The sequence below is a fragment of the Macaca fascicularis genome, chromosome 7 (assembly GCF_037993035.2).
Source record: "Macaca fascicularis isolate 582-1 chromosome 7, T2T-MFA8v1.1".
Classification (NCBI taxonomy): domain Eukaryota; kingdom Metazoa; phylum Chordata; class Mammalia; order Primates; family Cercopithecidae; genus Macaca; species Macaca fascicularis.
The window spans coordinates 99,874,573-99,902,488 of record NC_088381.1 but is presented as its reverse complement, the minus strand read 5'-3'; the positions used below and the strand labels follow the sequence as shown (position 1 = coordinate 99,902,488).

At 37.7% G+C, this 27,916-nt stretch overlaps 1 protein-coding gene across 7 annotated transcripts in view; it reads right to left on the bottom strand.

Moving 5' to 3' along the window:
- ARHGAP5 (Rho GTPase activating protein 5) overlaps nucleotides 1-27,613 on the bottom strand; it is a 74,549-nt gene extending 46,936 nt beyond the window's left edge. For 3 of the 7 annotated variants that reach the window (XR_012415701.1, XM_065548712.1, XM_065548713.1), the window contains exons 1-2: nucleotides 26,092-26,223; nucleotides 8,791-12,675 (exon numbers count right to left, since the gene is read on the bottom strand). Coding sequence is in view for 6 of the 7 variants with exons in the window: in XM_065548712.1 (XP_065404784.1) it covers nucleotides 8,791-12,507 (3,717 nt within the window). In the remaining variant the exon portion in view is untranslated. Of the gene's footprint in view, nucleotides 1-8,790; nucleotides 12,676-26,091; nucleotides 26,224-26,474; nucleotides 26,543-26,607; nucleotides 26,761-26,861; nucleotides 27,063-27,302 lie in introns of those variants that run through there. The other 4 variants (XM_005561042.5, XM_073997216.1, XM_015453689.4 and 1 more) reach the window with 3 other exon arrangements.
- Nucleotides 27,614-27,916: the final 303 nt, after the last annotated feature.

Sequence of the window (27,916 nt, the reverse complement as noted above, 5' to 3'; positions counted from 1 at the left end):
GGTGGTGGGCCCCTATAATCCCAGATACGCAGGAGGCTGAGGCAGAGAACTGCTTGAACTTGGGAGGTGGAGGTTGCAGTGAACTGAGATCGCGCCACTGCACTCCAGCCTGGGCAAAAGAGCGAGACTCCATCTCAAAAAATAAATAAGTAGTATACCCACTCTGGAAAACAGTTTGGCAGTTTCTTATCCTGTATTTGAACGTTCATGACAACTTTATTCAAGATGGACAAAAACTGGAATGACCTGATGTCCTTCAACAGGTTAAAACACTGATGTATCCATATTATGGAATATTATTCAGCAATAAAAAGAACAAACTGTTGATACATGCAACAACTTGGCTGAATCTCAAGGGCATTATGCTAAATGAAAGTCAATCCCAGAAAGTTATATGCCCTGTGATTCCATTTATACAACATTCTTGAAATGACAAAATTATAGAAATGAAAAACAGATTAGTGGCTGTCAGTGGTTAGTGATGGGTGAGGAGAAGGAAAAGCATGTAGTTATAAAAAGACAAAACAAGTAATTTGCTAGTGATGGAACTGTTTTACATCTTGACTATAGGAGGGATGCACAAACCCATACACATGAAAAACTGCAAAGAACGAAATATACATATGTACAAATTAGCACAAGTAAAACTGGGGAAATCTGAATAAGATCTGTAGATCATATTAATGTCAATATGCTGGTTGTGATATTGTACTAGTTTTGCAGGATGCTACCATTGTGGGAAAATGGGCAAAGAGCACGAGGTCTCTGCCGTTTTTGTTTGTTTGTTTTTAAACAATAGCATGTCAATCAACAATTAGCTCAAAATAAAATCTTTATTTCTTTAAGAAAAAGGTCTTTGTGATAATGCAGGTAAGAAGTAATGACAATCTTAACTAGTATTATGAAAATGGAATGGAAGCAACATATTTTATAGCAGAATAATGAATGATAAACAGTTGAGTATGATAAATGACAACAGCATGTAGCTCTGGCCCACAGTTAACATAATGCTGAAAATATATTCTTACTCAATCATGGTGAGGCTGGGGAAGAAAACGCTATGACCTATATGGAAAACCCTACCTTTCTTATTGAACAGATACAAACATGCCTTGTATTACTGACTTCTAGAACTTCAGAGACATTTTCTTCAAGACACAGTCTCCTACACGAGGGTTTCTCAATTTCAAGATTATTGGCACTTTGGGCTATATAATCCTTTGTTGTGGAAAATGGCCTGTGAATTCTGCAATGTTTAGCAGTAACCCTGGCTTCTACCCACTAGATGCCAGTAGCAACCTCCTACTTCCAGCTGTGACACCCGAAAACGTCTCTAGACGCTGCCATATGCTTCCTGGAGGGCCAAAGTGACCCTGGTTGATAGCCACTGTGCTAGACTAGTAAAAACAAAGACCAATAACTCAAGTTTGGGAAATAGCTACAGATGTATTTCTGAAAAGCCTGAGAATTTTAACTTTAAAAAAGGTCCACACGACTCAAGACTGAGAAACAATACTGCAGGTTATACAAAGCTGAATGATAACCATAACTGCCCTCAAAAAGGTTGTAACATAGTGAGAAAAACAAAATTAAGCTACAATATAAAGTGATCAGGCAGTGAGAAGCAGCATTACATTATAGTTTAACACACTGGTATAAGAAAGAAGCCTTCAGGGGACCCAGCACTGTAAAGGTTTATTTAATCCCCTTTTTAAGCCTATAAAAGCTGTAAGTGCTGGCTGAAAGTCCAAACACACTTCAGAAAACTTACATTGTGAAGACTCTCTCACACCCTTTATGCTAACACTAGGTGAAAAGAGGAAATAAAAAACAACAGAGTGTAAATAAATGTGATCTAGGTTCTTGCACATACTTATCAGGCAAACTAACTTTAACCTTGACTCAGGAACCTTTATTCTCTAAGATAACACCTTCCTAAAAAGCATTTCAACATATATATGTGGCAGATATTTTATTAATGCCATTAACAACTTAACAAAAACTAAACCTGGAGTCACAGAAAGTTCTAGCAAAGCAACTAACTATTCAAGTGAACGGGTGGATTTCTCCCAGCTTCCCCAAATTTCAGTGTCTTCCTCCTCCCTCTCATCTTATAAAAGGAGTTTCTTAAACTGGGGTCCACAGGCTTTTAGGAAGTATTTGAAAGCATTAAAACTCCAGTAACATTTTGTGCATGTGCATTTTTCTAGGGAAAATACCCAAACCTTTACTCAGATCTTCCAAGGCTAAGAGGAATTTCCAAAAAGTTCAAAACAATCATGTTATACAATGTATGCAAGTTGTACCCTTTATTTTGACTAAGATACAATCATAAGATCTCTTTTGTTGTATCCTTATATTTTATTGTAAGGATTCTAAACATCAAAAATTACTACTATTTTTAAAAAGCAACTCTCCTATGCTCTGGGGTTTCTCTTCTTTAAAAGTCACAGATTAAGCCCTATTGACTGGAGTACTCCATCCACATATTAGCTGAGATGACAGGAAAACATTACAGAGCAAGAAATCATAACACTGCATCTACTGTAAAATACCTCTTCTAGGAGTGACACAATTTGTAGTACATAAAATTTTGGTGTACATAAATTAGCAAACCTATAAATTTACCTATTAGTCTTGCAATAGTAACAACTGTCCATTAATATAAGAACACAATTATCTACGTTATAGAAGTGCCTCCATGAAACATACTTAACATTTACTATTAATCCCCTGCAGAAATGAGTAACTTCAATAATCTGTACTATGCTTTTACTAAATATTCAGTACGCTGCTATAAACACTAAGAAAAAGTTTGTATAGAAAGCCAAATTTAAATTAGTGAAAATGTATGCCACCAACATAATTTTTCAAATTAAATCTCAACAAAATGTATAAATCAGAAATATACTTTAAAAATTAACCATCCAATTACATTTCTGTCTGAATTTGAAAAGCAATAAATCAAGGTCAAATGAACAACACAGAATTCAAAGAAACGGCAAATAGTAAAATCCTGCCAGAAATACTTGCACTATATATCCACACTTGTTACCATAAATTGGTGTAGCCAGCACCAAAAATGCTGCTGAAGAAACAAATTTTAACTTTATGAGAAATTATAGAAACACCATAGATCTAGTTAATCAGGTAGACCAATTTAGCTGGTTAGCCAGGAAGAAAGCAATAGAAACAGTACTGAAGAAAGCCTAAGTAAATTCTTTCCACACGAGATGAGATAAGAGAAAGAACCAGAAGTCCGGCTAAACTTGTTGAAAATATAAAACATATTTAATTTTCAGGAAAATCAATTTTATTAGACTGAACTTCTTGAGAGCAGAGCCATGAATGACCAAGTCATCCCCATATTAGTTTCTAACAGTGTTCAGGCATAGCAGGCATTTACCGAAATGCTTGTTGAATAAAATGAATTTGCTTGAGTCAAAATAAATTGTAATTAAACACATGAACAGTTCTTTTACAAAAACAAAGGCCATACATTTATGCTGACTTCAACTGATCACAGTACAACACAGAGTACTGTGCTAGGCCACAGAGATCAACTATAAACAAGATACAAATCTTGCCTGCAGTAGACATTGTGGTTTTCCTACCTTAGAAATTACCTCAATTTCACAGAAAGCCAATTTCACCCAGAGCTCTCAGGATAAAGAGTAAAACCTAAACTCATTTTTCTTTTTTTTTTCCGAGACAGGGTCTCGCTCTGTTGCACAGGCTGGAATGCAGTGGTGCAGTCACAGTTCACTGCAATCTCAAACTCTTGGGTTCAAGTGATCCTTCAGAGCTCATCACTATGCCCAGCTGAATTTTTACATTTTTGTACGGATGGTGTCTCACTATGTTGCCCAGGTGGGTCGGACCTAAATTTAGTTGGATAATTCTACTCCCTTCGACAGACTGTATTGGTTAGGAATAGATGCAGGACCTAACTCAAGGCAGACTAGAAAAGATGCTGGTTGAAGGTTCTACAAAGGAACCTTTCTCATTCTCCTAAACACACTTCCTGTACAAAGGTGACTCTCACTTTCTTCCCTAAGGGGATGTTTTCAAGGTAACAATGGATACAATGAATATTCCGTATCAACTCTGAAGAAATTAAGCAAGAAAATAAGTACGAAAAAGAAAATCTGAAATTTTCAAGCAGTTCAAGACTTTGTTGAATAAAGAATCTTTGCTCATTCAACGAAGTGTAAGCCTATCCCTTCAGATCTGTAAGTACTGGCTTCCTATAGTAAGCTTTTTTTTTTTTTTTGGAGACAGAGTCTCACTCTGTCACCCAGGCTGGAGTGCAGTGGCACGATCTTGGCTCACTGCAACCTCCACCTTCTCGGTTTAGGCGACTCTCCTGCCTCAGCCTCCTGAGTAGCTGGGATTACAAGTACACACCACCCCTCGTGGCTAATTTTTATATTTTCAGTAGAGACAGGTTTTCACCATGATGGCCAGGCTGGTCTTGTGTTCTGACCTCAAGTGATCCGCCTGCCTTGCCCTCCCAAAGTGCTAGGATTACAGGTGTGAGCCACCGCACCCTGTCTGCTCTTTCTATATAGTAAGCTTTTTTATATCCAGTTTTTTTTTTTTTAGCCTTCACAAAATTCTTTCAAGAACCTGATTTCTCTCAGATGTGAACACCAGCAGTCAACCTAATGACTGTCAAGAGGTTAAATGATACACACTAAAAAACATAACTTTCTCATTATTTATGCATTCTGATATAGACAAATGACAACAGAAACATTTCCATATATTTCATTACTTTTATATCTGGAATGAACAATTTACAGATAGAGTAAGGTTCTAGAAATCAGAAGTCAAACAATGCTAAACCTAAGATTTACTACATTAATATAATAGCATGGTATGAAGTTATGATTTGCTAATATCAAATTAATACCTTGTGACTCAATATATACATATTAGTATCTATCTAAAACATACTTATTTTGGTTTTATTCTTCTGCCAGTCTCCAAACCCCATTACAGTGGCTAAAGCAGCAAAATCTTTTAAGACACTAATTGATGGTGGATTTAGATAAGAAGAGAGCAGTAAAATACAAAGAAAAAAACACTGACTAGGAGGAATACAAGTTGGTAATTACTAATACAAAAAGGAGGAAAATATTCAGGGCCTGGAATAAGACATGAAAACAATTTAAAAAGAAGTTAAAAATAAAAAAATCATCTGAATACCAGCTTATACTAATACACCATAAAATTCAAGTATTTTACTATTTATCTGAATCAAGCTAAAAATAAAATAGACAAAATAGATACTGAAGAAAAATCAAACCAACTTAAACACAGGTGTTTAACACATTCCTTGAATGTGTTAAAAACTGGCAATTTTATTATTAATACAACTCAGATTTTCTCAGGAAATTTCAAGCAGTTCTCTTAAAGGGCTGCTTTTTGAACACTAGTAGGTTACTAAATTAATTCCGATTTTAAGTAAAAAAGTACTTCTTTTTTCACTGTAATAGGCTACAAATCTATTTTGGTTTATTAGAACACAGCTATGTTCATCCGTTTACATATGGTCTATCGCTGCTTTCACAATACAACAGATATGACCAGGTGCAACAGACTATAGGACCCTCAAAGCCTAAAACATTTACTATCAGGCCCTTTACAGAAAGTTTATCAATGTCTGCCCTAGATCAATGACTAAACACATTGACCTCCTTTAAGAACATACTATGTTCCTCTCCCACCGTATGTACATCCTATTTATTCAGCATTAAATACTCTCCATTACATATCACCAACCCCCAGTTAACTATGTAGCTATCAGATCTGACTAAAAATGACTTTTCAAGAAGGCCTTTCCTCACCATTTAGACTAACACATCCTAATTCAACTAGCCACACTTCAAGTGTCCGATAGCCCCATGTGGCTAACATATTTGAAAGACAGCAGTAAACCAGAGGTCTGTTTGTTTCCAGACTCTATTCTATTAGTCGATATGCCTACCTCTGTGCCAGTAACACACTGTCTTGAAGTTTTATATTATATGATAGAATGAGCATACACACTACCACCATTCCACCCTGCCTTTCTTCTTCAGAAGTGTCCATGCTATCAAATCAGCATGTGAAATTTCTTAAAAACTTTTGAAACTTCCAATGAAACAACACTGAATCTAGAGCTCAGTCTGAAGAACAGTGACTTTTCTATGATATGCCATATTCATGGACAGGAAGACAATAGCTCTGTCATTTATTTAGGTCTTTTTAATGTCTTTCAATAACATTTTATACTTTTCCAACACAGAGGTTACACATTCATTATTCCTGGCGACTTGATAATCTGCCATGTTTTTGTAAATGGTGTCTTCTGTAATGACTTTCTCTAGTTTTCTGCTGCTAATATGTAGAAATGCAACCTATTTTTGATTACCGATCTTATATCAAGCTATTTTGTTAACTAATAATTTATCAGTAGATAAACACTACTTTAGTAATACTAATCTTTTTTGGCTTTTACTACTACTTCACAATTTACTTAATACTTACAGGATTATTTGAAGCATTTTTGTTTAGGTCAATTACATTTTTCCAGGACTTTATTCATTTTGTTTAAACTTTCAAACTTGTGGCACGGAATTGTTGATAGTATTCTCTATTATCTTTTAATCTGATCTATCTGTAATTATGTTCTCCTTTTTATTCAGTGTTTATGCCTTCTTTTTTCTCACATCACTATTACCAGAGGTTTGTCTATTCTATTTTTTAGTCTTTTCAAATAAAATCAGCTTTTAGCCTTTATTTTTCACATGGTCTCTGTAACTCTACTACTTTACAAATGAATGCCTACATCTGCCTCCTGACTAAAAGTATACAAAATTATACTAATACTGTAATTAGAAGGACTATGTAGCAGTATGGAAAAATATGATTGTACTACTGCTATTAAAGAGAATGTTTCTGGTCTTAGGAAATACACAATGAAATATTTAATAGCAAAAAGAGTCCATTATCTCCAACTTAATCTCAAAGGGCTTAAAAAAATAAAACAAACCAATAGACACAAAAACACACACACACATGCACGTGCATACACAGCTCCATCAAGTGGGGCAAAATGTAGATAATTGGCAAATATGGGTAAAGGATATATGGATTCCCCTTTACTATTCCTCCAACTTTCACTGAAATTACATCAAAATAAAAGGTTACCAAAGCAATTAGGCTTGTGAACAAAAATGGAAAAAAAATCCACAAAAATAAAAGCAATTTAAAAATGGAAAGGCTGTGTTTTTTGTTAATAAACATTAAGTAGTTTTAATAATATAAACCAATTAACAGAAAAACATTAAAGTTTTTTGTTAGTGATAAAATGGAACTAGTGATAATAGGGTAAGTGTGAAGAGATGCCAGAGAGTAGCATGTTATGAGTTCAGTATGTGCTGTAAGTCTAGATCAGTATATTTTTAAAAGTTTACAGCTGGGCGCGGTGGCTCACGGCTGTAATCCCAGGACTTTGTGAGGCTGAGGCGGGCCTTGGATCATCTGAGGTGGGGAGTTCAAGACCAGTCTGACCAACATGGAGAAACCCCTGTCTCTACTAAAAATACAAAATTAGCCAGGCATGCTGGCACATGCCTGTAATCCCAGCTACTCAGGAAGGGTGAGGCAGGAGAATCGCTTGAACTCAGGAGGTGGAGGTTGCGGTGAGCCAAGATCGTGCCACTGCGCTCCAGCCTGGGAAACAAGAGTGGAACTCCATCTCAAAAACAAAAATTTTAAAAAAGGTTACATGCCTCCTCCAGAAAATTTGCTAATGACAAAAAAACATAATACATTAACTTAAACTTAGAAAATAAAGCAGAGTCTATCCAACTATAATGAGGAGTTACTATATTTAGGAAAATTACCTAGACTAAGCTTACTCAAAATATCCTCATCTTTAATTGGGTCTGATAAACAGCAGTCAGCTATAGAAAATAAGTATTGACAATTTACAAGATTATGGACTTAACCTATGAAGAAATTACCAGTACATTAGCATAAAAGCCTACTGAATGCTATCTTAAGACCATAAAATCCTTAAATAAAAGTTTGTGTGCAATTAAGTGTCAAACAGTATTAGAAGTGAAGTTGCTAAAATACCACTGTGAAAAATATCTAATAAAAGTCAAAATTATTAAATACAACTTTAACAGCATTCATATTTAGGTTTCAAATGCTTAATACCATCAGATGGATTAGCACCTACTGAAAATGTAAAAGATGAAAGAATGCTTGCTTTCTTTCTTTTAATTTGGTTAGAATTCTTCAATTCAAATTTCAGAAACCTTTCTGTCTACCTTCAGGCAGTATACCACCATCTGCAAAGAAGCAGCCTGGAAAAGTTAATAAATATCCAAGACTATAAACTGTTACAATTTTATTGTATTATTAATATCCTTGAGTGAGACAGGTATGCCAAATTAACACTGCAAAATGGTAGGGCAAAAGGGAAAAACAGAAAAATAGGATGATTTACAAATGGAAAAATTAAGAACAAAATCACTTCATATCTGGGTTTCTGTAAAAAGAAAAAACACATTCACCCAGAATTTTTATGCTGAAGAATATGAAATCAAATTCTATCCCAATAAAGCACAAAAATAACAAAAAATCACTTAACCCCACAGAATACTCAGAAAATTAAAAAGGGCTAATAATTACACATATGGAATGAATAAGACTAAATTCTAACACTGATGTATTTTAAAAACGCAACAACAAGCATTTTTATAAACATCACTGACCTTAAGTTAACCTTACCTTTTTATCTTCTTTCACTTTGTGGGTTTTCTTCTTCATCTTCTTATCATCTAACTCCTGGTCAGAAGTGATTGCAGGATTATCAATACCACCTTTCCAAGTTTCAACAGGAGAAAGAAGTGGATCTTCTTCACTTCCACGATGTCTTCCTTTTCTTTTTGTTTTAGAAGTGGTGAAAGCCTCATCATCACTGGCATCTGAATGTGTTCTTCTATAGTATGACTTGGCTTTACTAAACAAGGTTTTAGATTTGTATTTGTATTTTGAAGGCCTACGTTCCCCATGACTTTTTGAGGTTCTATCAGAAAATCCGTTTTCTTCATCTCCTTGGGTATTATTTACAAATGAGTTTCGAATTTTAATGCGATTTTGACTATCATCTGGGACAACATAAATCTCATCAGAATAGCCCTTCTGTTTGAAAATTGTATCAATGGGTTCCGCATAGTTATCTGAAGGATCCATATCTTCAGGATGTGCCAAAGGCACCCGGGAAGTCTGCTTTCTTGGATTTTTACCAATACCAGCTTCAATTGTTTTTAAAAGGTTTGGATCCAGTTTTTTCACATTTGTCTTAGGTACAACTGGTTTAGGTTTAATAGGTGGAGGCACTTTATGGTTGCGTTCATGGTCATGACAGTTTGGGGTACTATGAATGGGATATTCATTTCCTTCCAAATCTAATCTATATCTGGAACGGTCACTAGGTGTTGGAAGCAACTGTACATCATCCCCAATTGGACTATAAGGAGGTGGTGCTTCGGTGTCATCATCTGAATCAGGGTAGTTATTATAGGGAAAACAGTCTCTGGGAGATGGTAGAAAAACATCTTCACTTTGATGGGTTGATTCCCTTGTATTATCAGACAAATAAGAATTTTCTATCATATTTTTTTTCTCTAGAACATCACTAAAAAACAGAGTAAAGACCTCAGTTTGCCGATGATACTGAGATAAAGAATACAATGCTGTAAATTTAGCAGTGATCTCAGTTGCAATGTGTTCTCCTTCAGTCATTAACTCTTTGATAGCCTCATTTTCAAAAAAATCTGCTTGGCTGTCAGTAACTGCCACCAGCTGTACAGGAATGGTGTCTTGAACTTCTGATAGAAATGCTCGAAGCATTCCCATTGATGCTTTCCGTTTTGCAGAGTAAACTAATATATACCCATGAACTAGTTCATCTTTTCTTACTCCAATTGAAGAGTGGTATGATAATATTGTGATCTGTATTCGCCTCCTTTTTTCACCAATGATTTTATCAAGCATTAGGGAATTATTCTGTCCAGCTTGAGCAGCACTGCAAGAATGAGAATCAAGGAAGGGTGAAAGAATAAGATCCACACTAAATGGATCTCCACACATGGCGCACATGACAATTCTCAGGTCAGCTTCTGATATGTCCTTATTGGCAGGAACTGGGCTCACCATATCCAAATTGTGTTTAACTGATTCCAATACTCCTCTTAGAGCTTGCTTTATTTGGGTTTCATTAAATTTACGAGGATACGTACCAGCAGGTACATCTACAAAAGGACATTGTAACTTGTTTGCCAACTGCTGCCCTTGGTGCCTGAGAATTGGTAGATTCTTACTAATGGAATCTCTCTGATTAGCCAGAATTAATGTAAATGGAAGATTAGCCATGTATTTATCTTTTCTGATCTGAGAAGCTTCAGTTCTTATTTTCCCAATAAATTCCCCAATAAAACTCAATGACTCAATGGAATTAAATACACAGAAGCACCCATGTGGTTTAAAGGCGGCAGTCCATAACTGACTCAAAAAGTAAGGCGATTTGGCATCAACCGGCCGAAGATCAAGTTCATAAATTTTTCCATCTAAGGCATACTCATCATCAGTGGACTGTGTCCTTATCTCATTTGCTAGTTCTTGGGCAAGGCCATCCTTCCCTAAAATAAAAAGGTTAACTTTATCTATATTGGTACTATCGTGATATAATCTTAAGCGGCTGTGATCCAACTGTAAAAGACTACTAGCAAGTAACTGCTCCACTTTAATGTCTGTACAATTTTGACCACTAAGACATGTTTCTTTAGTGGGATGATAAACAAATCCTATATGCTTAAGTAGAAGAGATTCCCTATCAGGTGCAAGTTTCTGTAAAGCTTTATATCTAGGTTCTTCACTCAGAACTGTATGAATTTCACTCATTTTATCTGAACTGGGTGTTGCATTAAGATCTAAATCATAAAAAAGTTCAGAATGCTCAAAAAGCATTTCTTGAAACTCTTCTTTGGCTTTTTCAACTATTTCTCGCTGATGCCTACCATATACCTCTTTGCTATCAGCCTCAGTGATATATTTGAAGGCTTCATCCTCCATAACAAAGCACATAACTTCCTCCCACGGCTGCCCAGGTGAAATGAACTGAATTTTTTCCAAAGTCTTTTTGAATTTTTCCTTCATTTCTACCCTCCTCTTCTCGGATATTAGATGTTGTACATGGTTCTGATAGACTTTTTCAGCTTCTAAAGTGCTCAGGAGGTCAAATGGAATCCGCCTATCATTAATTTTGTCTATATGGTCAGTTTCATCCCAAGGTGTTTTTTCTAGCACCACAAAACATAACTGGAAATCTGCTCTCTTTTCCATTAACTTCAAAGCTTCTGACCAATTCAAATGTTCAATCTCTTCTAGATTTGGCAAAAGAGTGTTAAAAGCTCTTGGTAAAGTGTTTATATACTCTTCTCTCCTTTTTCTTATGTGTTCCTGTTTAAGTTGTTCTATATGTTTTGAGAATGCATTTCTGGCCTTTCTTGTTCCCTCTAAGTTGATGTATTCTTCATAATCAGGATGATTTTTTAATTTATTACTAACAGTTTTCCAAGTTGCATGATAATCTCTCACAGTCTGCACAAGTTTTTCAAACTTATCTGTTGCTGTGACAACAAGTTGTCTCTGTGTTTTATAAGCATCCAAATAGGGAATAATTTTAGGCTTGCTACGAGTTTTATCCAACATTTGTACCAGTGCAGTGAAACATGTTTCAATGTTGACATTAAATCGTGCTGATGTTTCCACTACAAGAAGGTTCTTTTTGTTTGAAGCAAATGCCTGAACTTCTCTAAGATAATGATCCACGCATTCATCACATTTAGTTGCTGCTATTATTACAGGTTTTTTTGATTTTGATAACTGGACAAAAAGGTTATTCACAAATTTAAGTTGATCATCAAACTTCCTATTGCATCCCTGACTTACATCAATGCATAATAAAAATCCATCTACATTGAGCTTCCCTTCAGGCATTTGCTTCTGTTCAAAGTCTTGTTCTAAGCCTAGTTGATCAGTGCAAATGTACATTAGCTTTTCTGCTGACTGCAATTTAGATGCAGCTGCACGTTTTATATATGGTTGCAAATTCGTACTCCGATGAGGCAAGAAAGTCTGGTCATCAATGAACTCTGTTTGTTCAATGACATGAATTTTGCATTCTACTCCATCTTCACCATTTTGTATTATGTCACCCCAGTACAAAAAGTGATCATTGTTTACTACTCGTCCTCCAAAGTCAATGGTGCTAAGCACAGAAGTATGCTCTGGATAATACTCATCTGCTTTTGAGCGTACAAATCTATTGCACAAACAAGACTTTCCAACTCCACAGTTACCTTTGTCTTTTTCAGTCCCAGAGAGTCCAACTACACTGATGGTATAGGATGGGGGACGAGGCTCTTTGTTTTTTGCCATCATAACTCTCTTCTCATGTCTCTACATTCATAAAGGTAACCAGATATGCTTCTCATTCTGAAAATAAAATCATCTCAAAATACAGATCCCAAATTTCAGAACTGTATTTGGTTCTTTGTATTTCCCTCATTTCTGTGCAGAAACGTCTTCAAGATCATAGGGATCATCTTCCTATAAAGAGGGGGGGGGGGGGAAAACAAATCTTAATCACAAATTACATACACTGAATTACAAATAACAAAGATGTTTACAACAAAGCACCATACAAGTTAATAATAATGATACATGTATTTTAAGAGGTAACTACATGAACAGTTTATGACTTACTGTTATAAATACACGATGACCTCAAAACATAAGGCAAACCTAACAAAATACAAAATCTAATGTAATGTCTCACAAACTTTAAAATAAACCTCTATTAAACTAAATGTACATTTAGCCTCTAATTACCCCTTCCTGTGAGTTTGAAAAAACAGCTAGTCCTTTCCACTCCCTTAATTTTCCTGCCTTCTGTCACTGGAGGCTATGCTGGTAATAACTAAAATGTACTAGGTTGCCTTGCAACTCCCTCACAACTTAAAAATACAAAACAACCTGCTTTTTCTATTACAGGGTTCCTCAAAACTTATTCCTTAAAACAGAATTTCATAAGAATTTGATAAGATTCTAGAATATAAAATTTTTTTCAATAAATTTCAATAGTCTTTTTAAAAAAATCTACCAAATGTTATGCCCCCCAAAAATTGACTATTTAAATACTTAAACAGAGAAAACAGAAATGAGTGAACACAATACAAATAATGATGGCATTTCCATAGATCACTGCTTCTTAAACTCTCTAAGGACCAAATTTTATTTCAAATCTACAAGACCAACTGCAAAATATAATGAAATTTATTTTTACATCGAAGCCTTGATTTTTTGTTAGATTCAAGAAACCTAAAACTGCCAAACTGATCCTAAATGCTCTTAATTCCTGGATATATTTCCTCTCAAAATAGTTACAAAGGGCACAAGGACCACATTTTGAGTAGCACCAAGCTAAATAATTTTAAAATGATATATCTGAGACAATCTTTTAGAATTATTTGATATGCTAGCAACACAAGATAACTTGTAAGAATTCCATAAAATTCAATTTTGATTACTTTTCAGGTAGGTAATAAATTGGTCTTTTAAAAAAGTTTTTAAGAGATTCTTCACATTCTTTTGAGAACAAATTAAAAGAACTACATCATTTCCACCTCCAAATTTCACAAGATAGGAAAAAAATCACAAGCAATGTACATCAGCACATATGAAAAGTATCCTCAATTCAGACAAAGAACAAACAAAAAAAATCTAAGAAAAGTAAGAAAAGACCACTTCCTCCCCCCTCCCACAAATACCTGCTAGTCCACTGACCTCTGTTGTAAGTAAACATCTATTTCAATTACACCGAACATATGTTATACTAACTAATGGTGAAGATAAACTGTGCTCATAATTTAAAATCTTGACTAATATTTCTGGTAAAATTATAATACATAATTTTTAAAAATAAAATTTCAGATTTCTCATATTTTAGAAGCTTATTCCATCAATCTCAAGTAAATATTAACTTTAATAGCCATCTGACAGTCAAACAAAATATATATTAGGTTCACTTTTATAGTAAATATTACTATATTGAAGCGGCAATACAAGGAAGTGGAAATCATGTGTAAATACAACTGATTTCAAAATCGGACTCCTATCATTTACTCGTTGATGACAACAGTAAAGCCCTAAAACTCTTAAGACATAGTTCCTTCATCTATAAAACAGGGCTATATCTATAAATCATTTTTTAAAATGTGAAGTGCCTAGTGAAGAGGCTTAATAAATACTAGTTCCAGGTCTTTATTTGATTCTTGGAACCATGGGAAGCTGCTTAAGATTTATGAAAAATAATGTGATGAGACTTGTGACTCACAAATATTTATGTGACAGCAGTGTATACATGTAGTAAAGGAAACTAGGGCAGTCCCATCCAATCCTATTAACTTTTTTTATTAAGTAAAATTTTTACAAATCTTAATCTGGCCAAAGTGAAAATTTGTACCTAGCATCAACTTTAACATTCTTTACCTGAACTGTGTAAAAGAATAAGTGAACACTTTATTTATGGATATTACAGAGAAGAAAACATAGTGTATTCTGGACAACAAAGTTATATATACAGTGACATAAAGGGAACTTAGTATGGAAAACAGCACAATGATTCCATACCTAACAATTAATTAATTGCAAAATGTTGAAAACACAAGAGAATACAAGATCTATTCCTTTTCATTAGAAAAGCAAAACCTGCAGATGATATACTTATCAAAAGACGACTTATCTGGTGATTACTTTGGGGAATTTTTACAGTACAGTAAGAACACTACAGTTACATAATGAAATACAACTCTTTATTAAACAAACATCTATTCTGAAAACTAACAGTAATTCAAAGACGTTTTTAAAAGTAAAACCATCCCTTGTCTTCAAGTCATATATATGCTTACCCAAATAATGTAATTCTGAATACTATTACTCATTAAGACTCACTTCTGCTCTCCAATAGCATAAACCCCAAAACACTGAGATATACTCTATATGTTAAGATAGAAAGGTAAAGCAGAAATGAAAATACTCTCTCATAAAATGTATTTTTAAAGTTTCAGAAACAAAAGGGTCTTAAATGAAGAATGGAGGCATTAAGTCATCACCCTTTCATTGGTCACTGAAAACTGGAAAGCTTTTTATTTGACAGAAATAAAAACTATAATGAGGTGAAAATTTAATACTAAGGCTTCAACACATCCTCATTCATTTGACACTGGCAATCTGAATCTTAAGTGTTCATGTTTAAATTAAAAATAAGGTAATTTCACATGACTTCTATGGTTTCCACAACAATTCACAGTAAAATGCCCATTAGATACAGGGAGGAACATCCTTATCCTTCTAACAAGGCTGTTAAGCAGACTACCTGCTGGTATTTTGAAATCAACTCCAGAGCTTATGTCGTGAGTCACCATATAGTGATTTACAAACTGTGACAGAAAAATTCTTCCACCTAGATGTGGGAAGGGTGCTGGAAGAGTCCTTCCAGCTCTCACCAGAGGGGTGCCTTCCTTATCTGATTTATAGGTTTACTTAATTCAAGAGGCTTTGGTTTGAAAACAAAACCAAAAAAAGGTAGGGGAGTGGGTAGAAGAGTTTGAGAAACCACAAAAAAAAATTGTTGTCACCTTGCCCTCAAAAGCATTTGGCTATTTGTTTGAATGAGTATGGTATTATCACCTCAATGGACAAAGGATCTCATGAAGTTGGCTGTAACACGTTTTAAGGGAATTTCATTTCAAACACTGAGATAGTTCATATATATATACAAATTATCCATTGGCCCCTTACATCCAGATCAAAACTGTCCTCTTCAAGCAATTTTTTTTTCAGTGCTAAGAACAAAAATAAATTATGTTTTTTTCATGCTCCCATTAATAAACTAATGGCCAGCATCTTCAATTATATGAAGGCTATTTGAGTTAATTCAAAAACTCCTTTCAGTCTTAATATCTATGTCAATCATGCACATCTTTTCTATTTTTGACATAAGCTTACTTTCATGCAACTTGCTCTTCTAGCATCATGTTTATTTTTACTGATGAAGAAACCAAGACAAAAGTAGCAATAACCTATTAGAAATTACAAGGTTAGAAGGAAAATCTCTTCATTTCCAATCTTTTACTTTTTTAAGCAATAGTGCTGCTTTTAATAGCTTGCAGTACAGTCTCTCATTCTGCCTTTAAGATTATCTTTAGGATAATCTTATAGAAATTATTTATATAGAATTCCTTATAGAAATTAAAATTGTGTCAAAATGAAACTATCTTCACAACTAAGTTTTCTAAGATATTTTACTAGACCATTGAAACACCGCATCCTCCTTTGCAAATCAAGAAAAAAAAGTTCTACGAGGAATCCAAAAAATTTTTTTAAAAATCTCAATAAATCAGAACAAACTAAAACACGTACGTTTTCACAAACTGATGCATTCATTAATAAAAGGTATGTATTTAAAAATATTTTACGCTTTTAAATTATTATACCATGTCAGGAAATTCCTAACGGTCCTATCTTTAAAATATATCCTTAACTTTTCAGTTTTTTCTACTTTTACTGCTCTCACCCATCAATATCTCTGGCCCAAGATTACTCCAAAGTCTTCTAAACTAACTCCTCTGCTTCACTCCTGCTCCCTTTTCCCAGTCTATTCATATCAGAGCAGCCAGAGTGCTCCTTTTAAAACATAAATCAGAGCTTCCCACTCTTTTGTTTAAAACTCTCGAGTACTGCTAAAAATAAAAAGCAAGTCCTTTCAATGGCTTACTACAAGATCTTCTCCAACCCTCTCTTACCTCTCTGGCTTCCCCTAATACTATTCTACCCTTCTCATTCTGCTTCAATCACACTGGAGGAAGATAACATGCTAAGGCATGTTCTTGCCTTTGCACTAAACTTTTCACAATATCTCCAAAGACCCCACTGGTAACTCTTTACCCTCCTAACTTCCTATACACCTTATTATGTCATTAACTCTATCCCTCTCTGCATCCCACTCGTAATAAAAGAGTCACAAGGCACAAATCTTCATTTCACCAGTATATCAAAAGCCTACAATAGTGCCTCCCACATAATAGCTACTAATTCAATGCATAAATCCTAATTTAAACTCAAATACTTAGTCAAAAATGAAACCATGAGAACGAAAGCTAACTATAATCTATAATAATGTATTTAGCCAGCATAACAATCTAATTTTAATTTATGACATCTTAAAAAAATTTTTTTTCAAAAGTGAAGTTGAGTGCAACCCCAAATACAGTTAATTCAAAATTTTTGGCTGTTTATAGACTTTTGCAGAATCACAAAATTTATGATAAGAAATTACATTTCCAGGCCGGGCGCGGTGGCTCAAGCCTGTAATCCCAGCACTTTGGGAGGCCGAGACAGGCAGATCACGAGGTCAGGAGTTCGAGACCATCCTGGCTAACACGGTGAAACCCCGTCTCTACTAAAAAAAAAAAATACAAAAAAAAAAAAAACTAGCCGGGCGAGGTGGCGGGCGCCTGTAGTCCCGGCTACTCGGGAGGCTGAGGCAGGAGAATGGCGTAAAAACCCGGGAGGCAGAGCTTGCAGTGAGCTGAGATCCGGCCACTGCACTCCAGCCTGGGCGACACAGCGAGACTCCGTCTCAAAAAAAAAAAAAAAAAAAAAAGAAATTACATTTCCAAGACCTAATTACACAGAAGGAACTTTGTAATTACATGCTCTATCTTCTTTAAATCAAATAAATATCCCTTATGTAAACAAATATTCAAAAGAAACAAGAACAAAGCCCAAAGATTATCATATATTCTACAACCTTAGGCAAACTTGTCGGAAACAGTTGAAGAATAAAATAATCAACTCCATACTAAAAGATGAGTAATTTGTTCAGCAGCAATAGAAAATAACAACAAAAAAAGATGAACAGAGTGTAATACTGATGCATTACTTTTCTGTTTTTTGTTTGTTTTGAGATAGGCCTCTTAATCTGTCATCTAGGCTGGAATGCAGTGGCATGATCATAGCTCACAGCAGCCCTGAACTCCTGCGCTCAGGTGATTCTCTCATCTCAGCCTCCTGTCTAGTTAGGACTATAGGTATGCACCACCACACCCAGCTAATATTTAAAAATTATTTTGTAGAGAGGGGTTCTCCTTATGTTCCCCAGGCTGGTCTCAAACTCCTGGGCTCAAGCAATCCTCTTCCATTAGCCTCCCAAGGTATGGGGATTATAGACGTGAGCCACCTCCCAGCCTGCCTTTTCTTAATGTTGCTATTTCTGGTAAATTTATCAATGCTGTGAAAAGTGAGAAGAAATCAAAAAGTCATTTTAACACACATAAAATAGCTAAGTAATTCAACAATGTAATACCTGTAGGAGAGGAACTCATATTCCATAATCTCTCTTTTTTTTTTAAATAGGGTCTCACTGTCACCCAGTCTGGAGTGCAGTGCAGTAGCAGGATCATAGCTTACTGCAGCCTCAAATGCCTGGGCTCAAATGATCCTCCTTTCTCAGCCTTCTAAGCAGCTGTGAATACAGATGTGCACCACCACACATAGGTAATTTTTAAATTTTTTTGTACGGAGTCTCACTATGTTGTGGTCTCAAAGTCCTGAATTCAAAATAATACTTCACCTTTGAACCACAGTTTATACCACAAAGCACACAATTTTTATGCTGAAATGCGCCCTAAAAAGTCATTATTCCTATGAATTAGTCTTGAAACATATTATCAGGCAAATGAAGAGAGAACCAACCTGTCAAAACTTTGAACAAATTATGTGGTGACTAAATAACCTAGAAGCATTGGGATTTTTGTTTTGGAATCATATCTCCAGCAACAGTGCCTGACACACAGCGAGTGTTCAGTAAATATTTGATGAATAAATGACTTAATCTCCAGACTAAGAATACTCAGCTTCCAAACCACTAAATAATCCTGAACACTTAACAACAATTACATACTGCTTTGGGCCCATTACATCTAGTACAGCAAAATATACTAACATAAAAAGTCCAGTTTTTTCCCCTAAGACTATAATGTGATCATTAACACACATTATGGGTATATAAACAGTAAGCCTAAAGGTTTGTAGTACTTCGAGGGTCCAACTGGAAAGTACTCTGGGAGTTTGGCAAACCCACACAGCAAAGGTAATTCTGCTTTTACCTATTTTTATCTTCTGATATTTCAATTTGTTGGGAAAAAAAACTTCACTGCTGAAAATATGCAAAAAACCAATGACCAAAACTATTCCCAAACACATTAACTTCCACCCTATTATTTAATCTACACCCTACTCTGATAACATGTTATTTCCCTGAGGCCTTGGTGTGCAAGTCATTCTAAATTCTTTCATTTCAGTATGGAAAACAGAAGGACCAAAGGTCATCCCATGTTCATCAACCTAGGTAAACAACCGTAGTATTTATTTACTGTGCTTAGCTACTATCGGTTTAACTTTGTCAGGGATTTCCAATGTATGAAGGTACATATAGGAAAGTCTACCAAGCCAGTAACTATGGCTTGGTAGTTCACCTTCCTTCCAGTGTCTGGGTCCTTTTCTCTCCACCTTGGAGAACTGAGAAGTGGGGAGAAGGGCATAATTTGACATGCAATATTACAATGCCATATAGTAGAGAAACCGTCATTTTCATTATACAAACAACTTTAGGTAAGGCTTAACAATTTTTAAAATGACAGCACCTGATTGAAAAAGAATATCAACAAGAGGTATGAGCTTTAAAGTAAGTATGCATTAAGAAAAAAACCCCAAAAAACTGAAAAGCACTTTCCACACTATATTATTAAAACGCTTAATAATAAATAGTACCATAGCTGAGGAGATAAAGGCAATGTGTTATACCATGGTACTAATAAATGCAACAGGAATTCAAAGAAATGAAAGTGCAAGTTGAAACAACTCACGGTTTGGAAAACTTTTTCTGTAAAGGGCCAGGCACTAAATGTTTTAGGCTTTGCATGTTGCACAGTGTCTGTCACACTACTCAACTCTGCTGTCATACTGCAAAAGAGTCATAGACTATACTTAAATGAATGACCATGGTTATGTTATAGTAAACTTTACTTAGGAAAATCTGAATTTCATGTAATTTTCACATATCACAAAATATTATTCTTTTAATTTGCCCCCCAATCATTTCAAAATGCAGAAAGCCATTTTACAAAAATAGAGAGCAGGTAAGATTTGGCCCAGAAGCCATAGTTTGCAGATCCCTGAAACAGATGAATGGTTTCAATGATGAGAAAGGATTTGAGTAAGCCTTAAAAAACAGACGAGATTTGGATTGTAAAGTCGTCTCTCCAGGTGTACAATTAGGGTAGAATGGCTGAGCACGGTACCCATGTTGGAAAGAAATACTGTTTTGAACACATAAGTTATGACCCTAGGTCTCAAGGGAAAACAAGAGTTAGACCTTGTCATAAGCAATAGAGAAGCACTACAGATTAGTCTAGAAGAGGAATACAACACTGGGCACACAGCCCAAGAGACAGAAAAATACTACAGGCTAAAAGCTCTCGAACTATCATAGAATTTAGAAGAGCAATCCAGCTGGCGTGGTGGCTCACGCCTGTAATCTCAACACTTTGGGAGGCCAAGGTGGACAGATCACTTGAGGTCAGGAGGTCAACACCAGGCCGACCAAGATGGTGAAACTCCATCTCTACTAAAAATACAAAAATTAGCCAGGTGTGATGGCATGTGCCTGTAATCTTAACTACTCAGGAGGCTGAGGCAGGAGAATAGCTTGAACCCAGGAGGCGGGGGTTACAGTGAGCTGAGCGCCACTGCACTCCAGCCTGGGTGACAGAGCAAGACCCCATCTCAAATAAATAAATAAATAAATGAGCAATGCAAGAGAAAGAGAGCTTGGGAACTGGCTACTAGACATAAGAAATAAAAGACAACACATTAAGCCAGTGTTTCTTAATGAAAAACTAATCAGTTTCAGCAATAGATGGTGGTTCATTTGACTTTCAGGTGTTATTTCCAAAGACAGATGAAACTTCGGTAATGAAACAAGGCAAGTTTAGGATTATTAACACAAATTTCAGCATCATAAACTTTAGAAAATTACCTATGAGACCATTTGGTGTAATACTCTTATTTTCTAAAGAAAATATATGAAGAATTAGATACTTGTTTAATACAGAAGAGTAGAAATCTAGATCTTAAATTCTCTAGATCAGGGGTCCCCAACCCCAGACTGGTACCCATCTGTGGCTTATTAGGAACTGGGCTGCACAGCAGGAGGTGAGGGGTGGCCTGGAAAGCGGGCATTACCACCTGAGCTCCACCTCCACAGCAGCAGTAGATTCTCAGAAGAGCAAGAACTGTAGATTGCTTGCTCCCTTTGTGAATCTAACTAATTAATGCCGGATGACCTGAAGTGGAACAGTTTCATCCCAAAACCACGCCCCCAATTCCATGAAAAAACTGTCTTCCACAAAACCAGTCCCTGGTACCAAAAAGGATCGCGGCTCTAGATTATAGTAATGTTAATTTTTTATTAGTTCTCTAAAAGAGGTATTACCGTGGCTCTCAAAAGGTAAGTATAAAAAGAAACAAACAATTTTGAATCAGTAAAAGAACATGATCAACAGAAAGAAAATAAACAAATTATGCCATATCAGAAGCCAAGGTAAGAGTTTTTCCAAGGCTGTTTGACAAGCCAAATACAGTAACTAGACAAATAGTTATGCCAATGTTACGTGTTTATTTCCACATCACCCCTTCTATCACTCTTGCATTGATACCTTCCCCAAATCTTTCACTCTGGCTCATAAGATACAAAACTGATGCTCTTTCATTTTTACCTTTTTTTTTTGAAACGGAGTCTCGCTCTGTCGCCCGGGCTGGAGTGCAGGGGCGCAATCTCTGCTCACTGCAAGCTCCGCCTCCCGGGTTCACACCACATTCTACTGCCTCAGCCTCCCGAATAGCTGGGACTACACATTTTTATCTTATATTTTCTTCCCATCTGCTAATCTGTCCTCTACTTATCTGTGCTTTCAGTCCACACTGTCATTAACTTACCTAAATGTCTTTTTCCCCCTTCACTACCCCAATTGTGTGCTACTTCCAAGTAATACTTCCTTTAGCTAAATATCTTTCTACTAACCTTTAAATCAGTATGTAATCCAAGTAATACTTCCTTTAGCTAAATTCCCTTCTACTAACTTTTAAATCAGTATGTATTTCCCTGTATATACCTCAAATTCTTAAAGTGTCATGCTCGCTGTCTCTCCACAAAAGTTAAAAGATCTTTTAAGGGAGTAATATTTTATACTTTTTGTATCACTCAGTGCCTCGCTGCTCAATAAAATATTGGTCAGGGATAATAAAACAAGCTAAGGCTAATCTAACACTAGAAAAATGAATATCTATTTTTACCATTAACTCTTCATGATGAAAAGCTTGAGACTCTAAGCAAGTGACATACTAGTCAAATTTTAACCATGAAATTACGAGGTTATGCTCTTTTTCCCAAGTAATAATTCTACGAAGTAAAACATACATATATGACCAAGCATTAACAATCTGTTTCATTTCACTGCAAATCTAAGTATTGTAGACAGCTTCCAAAACACAGTAGGGGGAAAAAAAAAAGATTATCCTTTTTGGTTCTCTCTTACATCTAAACTCCTACTTGCAATTAAAACTCAAAATGTTTCTTCTTCTATGAAGGATTCCCAGAGGTCCTGAGAAAAACAGGCATTCTTTTTTCTTCACATCTTAATACTTTTAACTATTTACTCCTTTACACAGCTTGAGCTATTATACCTGTATCTAATTTATCTTGGTAATTCCAGGGTTGGCACATAGTAAGCGCTAAATAAAAGTAATCTGAACTAATGAATAACAAATCAGAGACTTAAAAAAAGTTAATGTAGATGGTTTTTTTTTTTTTTTAGGGGCTTTTTCTTAAACTTTAAGTTCAGGGGGACACGTGCAGTTTGTTATAAAGGTAAACTCATGTCAAGGGGGTTTGTTGTTACCCAGGTATTAAGCCTAGTACCCATTAGCTATTTTTCTTATATTTAAATAATAAATATTTTTCTTATATTTAAGTTAAATATTCTTATATTTAAATACAATACATTTAATACATAAAAACAAAAGCTGTCCTGGTTTGGGAGGGTGGGTTGTCATAGGAAGTCTCAAGGAATCTAGGAAAAAACCCACAGGAATCCAAGGAACAGAGTTTGAAAACCAATTAAAGTTCGTACTTAAAATTCTTAGCATTGAAGCGTTTTTCTTAATTTCTAATATGGTTTTTCCTACTTCAATAAAATGATCGACAAAAGCCTGCACTTAAGAGCCTGATTACTCAAATTACTGAATGATGAATCACTTTATTGATGCTTCTTCACAGTTCTTTTGGAAATTAAATTCCCTTGGTGTACTGTAAATATATATTACAAGTATCTTTTAGAGACATAGACATCACTAAAACAGAACATTGTACAATGCTTCTTCAGCCAATTATATTACTGCACACCTTCTTGGTATGCAAAGAAAAAACTGCGGACCATACAACCCAAATAAATAGTTCTTAAAATAGTATCTGTGGAAACTAGAGTTGTGACAAAACTTATTCTGTAGCTACCAAGAAAATCTCTATTATGCCATTTCATATTTAAGAAGTGATCACTAAAGGCCAACACTCATCTTACATCCTGCTAATGATGGAAAAGTTTAGTAAAGTCTTTATGAGACCTTTTTCTTCAATTAAAAAAGTGAGTTAGAAAACTTATTATAAGCTGTATCGCTACTTCAAATCCAAAAATGGAATGCAAATACAATATTCATTCCTTAAATAATCTTACCTTTCAAGGTCAAAATAACTCTCCAAAAAAATGTGCTAATACGCTTTTCAAACACAAGTAAGAAGGGAAGACGGTTTTCAAAACACTTAAGTATTTTGTGACATAATTAAGGTAATAATTTTGGAACACATTTTAAAAATTGCTAAGGTCGTTTAAATGGGGAGGGGCACTACAAAACTCATAAAGATAACAGAATTCTGCCACAATTCTTACATCAAAGGGTAACCCACTTCACTCCCCAGTACTCTTAATAATTAATGCACAGAGAATGGCAAAATAAGACATGTTGATCTGGGTTTAAAAACGTAGCCTACACAAGACAACCAAATCAATAGTTATTTAATCATCTGTACCGTCTGATTCCACTTTAAGTCAATTAGATCAATAGTGCTATTTCTTGAAAGTTACAAGCATAGGTATGCGCAGCCTTTCACTCCAGTGTGTTTAGTCATAAATTGCTCCAGTATCTTTGCAAGTTTTTGGTGACACATACTTACCACTCTTTGTACTATAGATAAAGGTAATGGAGGTCAATTAGTATACAAAGGATAGATGAAAGCAAAAAATGAGAAAGGAATTTAAAATGAAAGCAAAATCTTACTCAGAAAACTGTCCAGTAGGTTACCTATACGGTTAGTATGGTTATCTACAAACACTGAATAAGAATACCGTTTTATGGTATTAAAGTACAAATAAACTGGAATTAACAGCAAAAGGTTTCATTAACATATTTTTAAACCAAACATTATTCCAAATGTTGCATCTAGATGAAATTTTTGTTAGGAGAACCATTTTAAATGGAAATGTAGAGCAATCTCCCATGAAGTGAACCAGATCCTTCAGGCGGATAAACACCACCTAACACCTAACTGTTCTAACTGAATACTGGTTCTGGACTTAAGAGGAACTGACAAACTCGACCCCCCCCACCACCCGCCACCTGTAGAAGGCAACATAAGCAAGTACTAGTAAATACAGCGAAGCATTTTGCTGTTTTACACCTGAATATTTTTTTTTTTAAATTCAGTTTCCCACCTATCACAAAGGAAAAAGTAAATGATCGATGAGAATTTAAACTTAAAACGTGAGCACAAACCCATCTATATGCCTATCTTGCTCTGTCTCAAAATATTTGAATTCCCATTTATTAAGCTATGGCCAAATCCGAATTTCTATCACATGGTAGAAGTATAAGCGTCTCCCCTACAACTTTCTCGGGATTTTACTAAATGTCCTAATAACAGTTTGCCCTTACTTCCGTGCACCTTTCAACCTCAGCTACCCCCGTGCCTTCAGCTCTCCTGCATTTCTAATAACGCTGGAGAGGGAGGGTGAGAGGGAGTATTTCTGTGTGGATAAGTGCGCGCGCGCTCCCGCGCGGCTCCCCACCCCCACCCCGATACTTTTCTTTAGTGGAAAGAGAAGAAGAATCTGGAGGTTATTCTAGCGAAAACTCAGTATCAAAGCCTCAACCCAGTCGCAGTCAGCCCATAGGACTCTGGGCTCTGGTTGCGCAGTACAACTTCTCAGATCTTACTCCAAGCTTCAAAGCGGATGGAAAATTGGTGAAGAGAACCCAGGGAGGAGTCGGGGAGATGAGGGAAAGTGAAAGGGCCGATCCCCCTACAAGGCGTTTAAGTTTGCAACCGAGACTGTTTCTGAGAATCTCCACCCGCCCCGTGTACCCCCTTCCAGGTGGAACTCGTTAACAGCAGCAACCCGGCCAACGGACACCGCCACCTCCCCTCCCGATGGACCACCCGAGACCCGAGCAAGTGAGGCGACGGGCGAGAGCGGACGCCTGGCGGGGCCGGCGATCCCCGGCCAGCACCAGGCCTCCGCCGACCCTGGCCCCGTCACCTGTGGAGAAAGCACCCCCTCCCCCGGCCTCTCTGCCCTTCACGCCGACCGTATCCCTAACGCTGCAGCTGCTGCCCGCCCGGCCTGCGAAAACCGAATGCAACGCCAGGCTCCCCTCGGCGGCCGCGGGGCCCCAGCCCCTTCAACTGGTTACAACCGGCAGCGGCGACCGAGCGGGGCAGCTAGCCGCAGGAGGGTCCCCGTCTGGGAGGGGGCAGGCAGGCTCGGAGGAGCGGGAGCCGCAAGGTCCTACCTAACAACGTCGGTCTCCTCGGTCTCCACCTCAACGGCAGCGGCCCCGGCGGTGGCGGCGGCAGCGACATTCCTGGGGAGCGCTCCCGCCGCCGCCGCCTCCTCCTCCACTCTCCGCTCGCCTCTCTTCCCCGGCGCGTTCACCGAGCGGCGCGTCCCTTCAGCCACCTCCCCCCGCCCTTCCCGACACACACGCCCCGAAACCCTGAGCCCCACGGCTCCCGCAGCCAGCTCACCCACCCTCCTTCCCTCCCTCCCGCCACCAGCCTTGGCCCCGTCCCTCCCCCCTTCCCCAGCGCCCGCCGCCGCGCCGGGCTCAGTAATGGCGGCCACTCGGGCTCCCTCGCGCTGACGGATTTCTCTCCCTCTCTCCCCGAACTTTACCTCAGCATCTCTCCCGGCGCGCGCAGCCACACACCCGACCGGGGGCGGAGCGGCGGCGCAGCCTGCTCGGGACGCGCGCGCGCGCGCGCACCCGCGCTGCCGGCCCCACAATCCCCCGCCCCCGCCCCCTCACCTCGCGACACCTCCCGCGCCGCGCGCCCGGCACGGCCCCGCCCCTGCCCTCGTCTCCCGGGAGCCTGGGAAGGCGCGAGCGATCCAGTCGGAGGGAGGGGGCGAGCGCGCAGGACCGCGTCCTCGCTCGCGTCCCCGCTCCCTCCTCCCCTCTGCTTCCCCCTCCTCTCCGCTCCCCCATTGGCTTCTGCCCCTCCCCCTTCTTCCTCCGCCTCTCCCACCATTGGTTCCCTCTCCTACTCCATTCCTTCTCACCTTTTCCCTTTTACCCATTGGCGTGAGTATTTTTCCTCAGCTTCCCTCTTTCTCCGTATTCCGTTCCTCCTCAGTCCCATCCTCCACGCTTTGGAAGCTGCTGCCTTGCTGCCCGGAGCGCCGTCGTCCCCGAACCTCCCCTGCTTTCTCCCTTTCCTTCTGTTCCGGTTTCTGGTCGTAACTCAGGAGCAAACCACCGTACTGCAAAGGAACCAGATATTGTGCTCGCGGTTTCAAACCGGGCATGGGCACCGAATGCTTCTCGATAAATCCCCTTACGGTCTCTGAGCATTAGAGAATGCAAGGGAGGAAAACATGCGCCCAAGCTGGTTCGCAGGAACATGCTCGCGTGTCTGCGCCTGTGTGCGCGGCCAGTTTTCTGGCTGAGGATCGCTTGCCAACTACAGACATCACCCGCCCAGGACCCGGTGCCACACTCACCCAGAAGACGAAACTCCACGGGAGCGAGAAAAGGAGTCCATTTCTCCGCCGGCACCACACGGGGATGCAGGCCCCTGATTCAGTACGTTCTGTGGAAGTGGAGCGAGAAGCCAAGACTTGGGGCGGGTCTCAGGGTGGCCCAAAAGACCCTGTTCACGCCACTACCAGCCTAACTTTAGGAACTGTCGGCCACCTGGCTTTTATTATACCGCCTTAAACATACTTTGAGACTCTAGAAATTTCACAAGTCTCGAGATAGAGCACACTGGGCTTTGGGTGTGTTTCTCATGAGGGCACTGGCGCTGAATGGTGCAGTGAGAAAGGACGGTCGAAACCACTGCCTTTGCTTTTACCATTGAAGAAACTGAGGTCCTGTGACTTTCCCGAGGTCATCGGAATCTGCCTTACACAGGAGACTTAAAATAGTTGCCAGCAGATAAAAGAATGAGCAAAACCACATCTACTCCAATTTGTTAAGTCTAAAAGAAAGTAATTGAGGGGGGATTCCTCTTTGGGGAAAGATTTATTTCCTGCATTGAAAATAGTTTATTGTTAGTAAACATATAAAAAGTATTTTAAATTCAAGTTATTCTTTATTTTTTACGTTACATAAG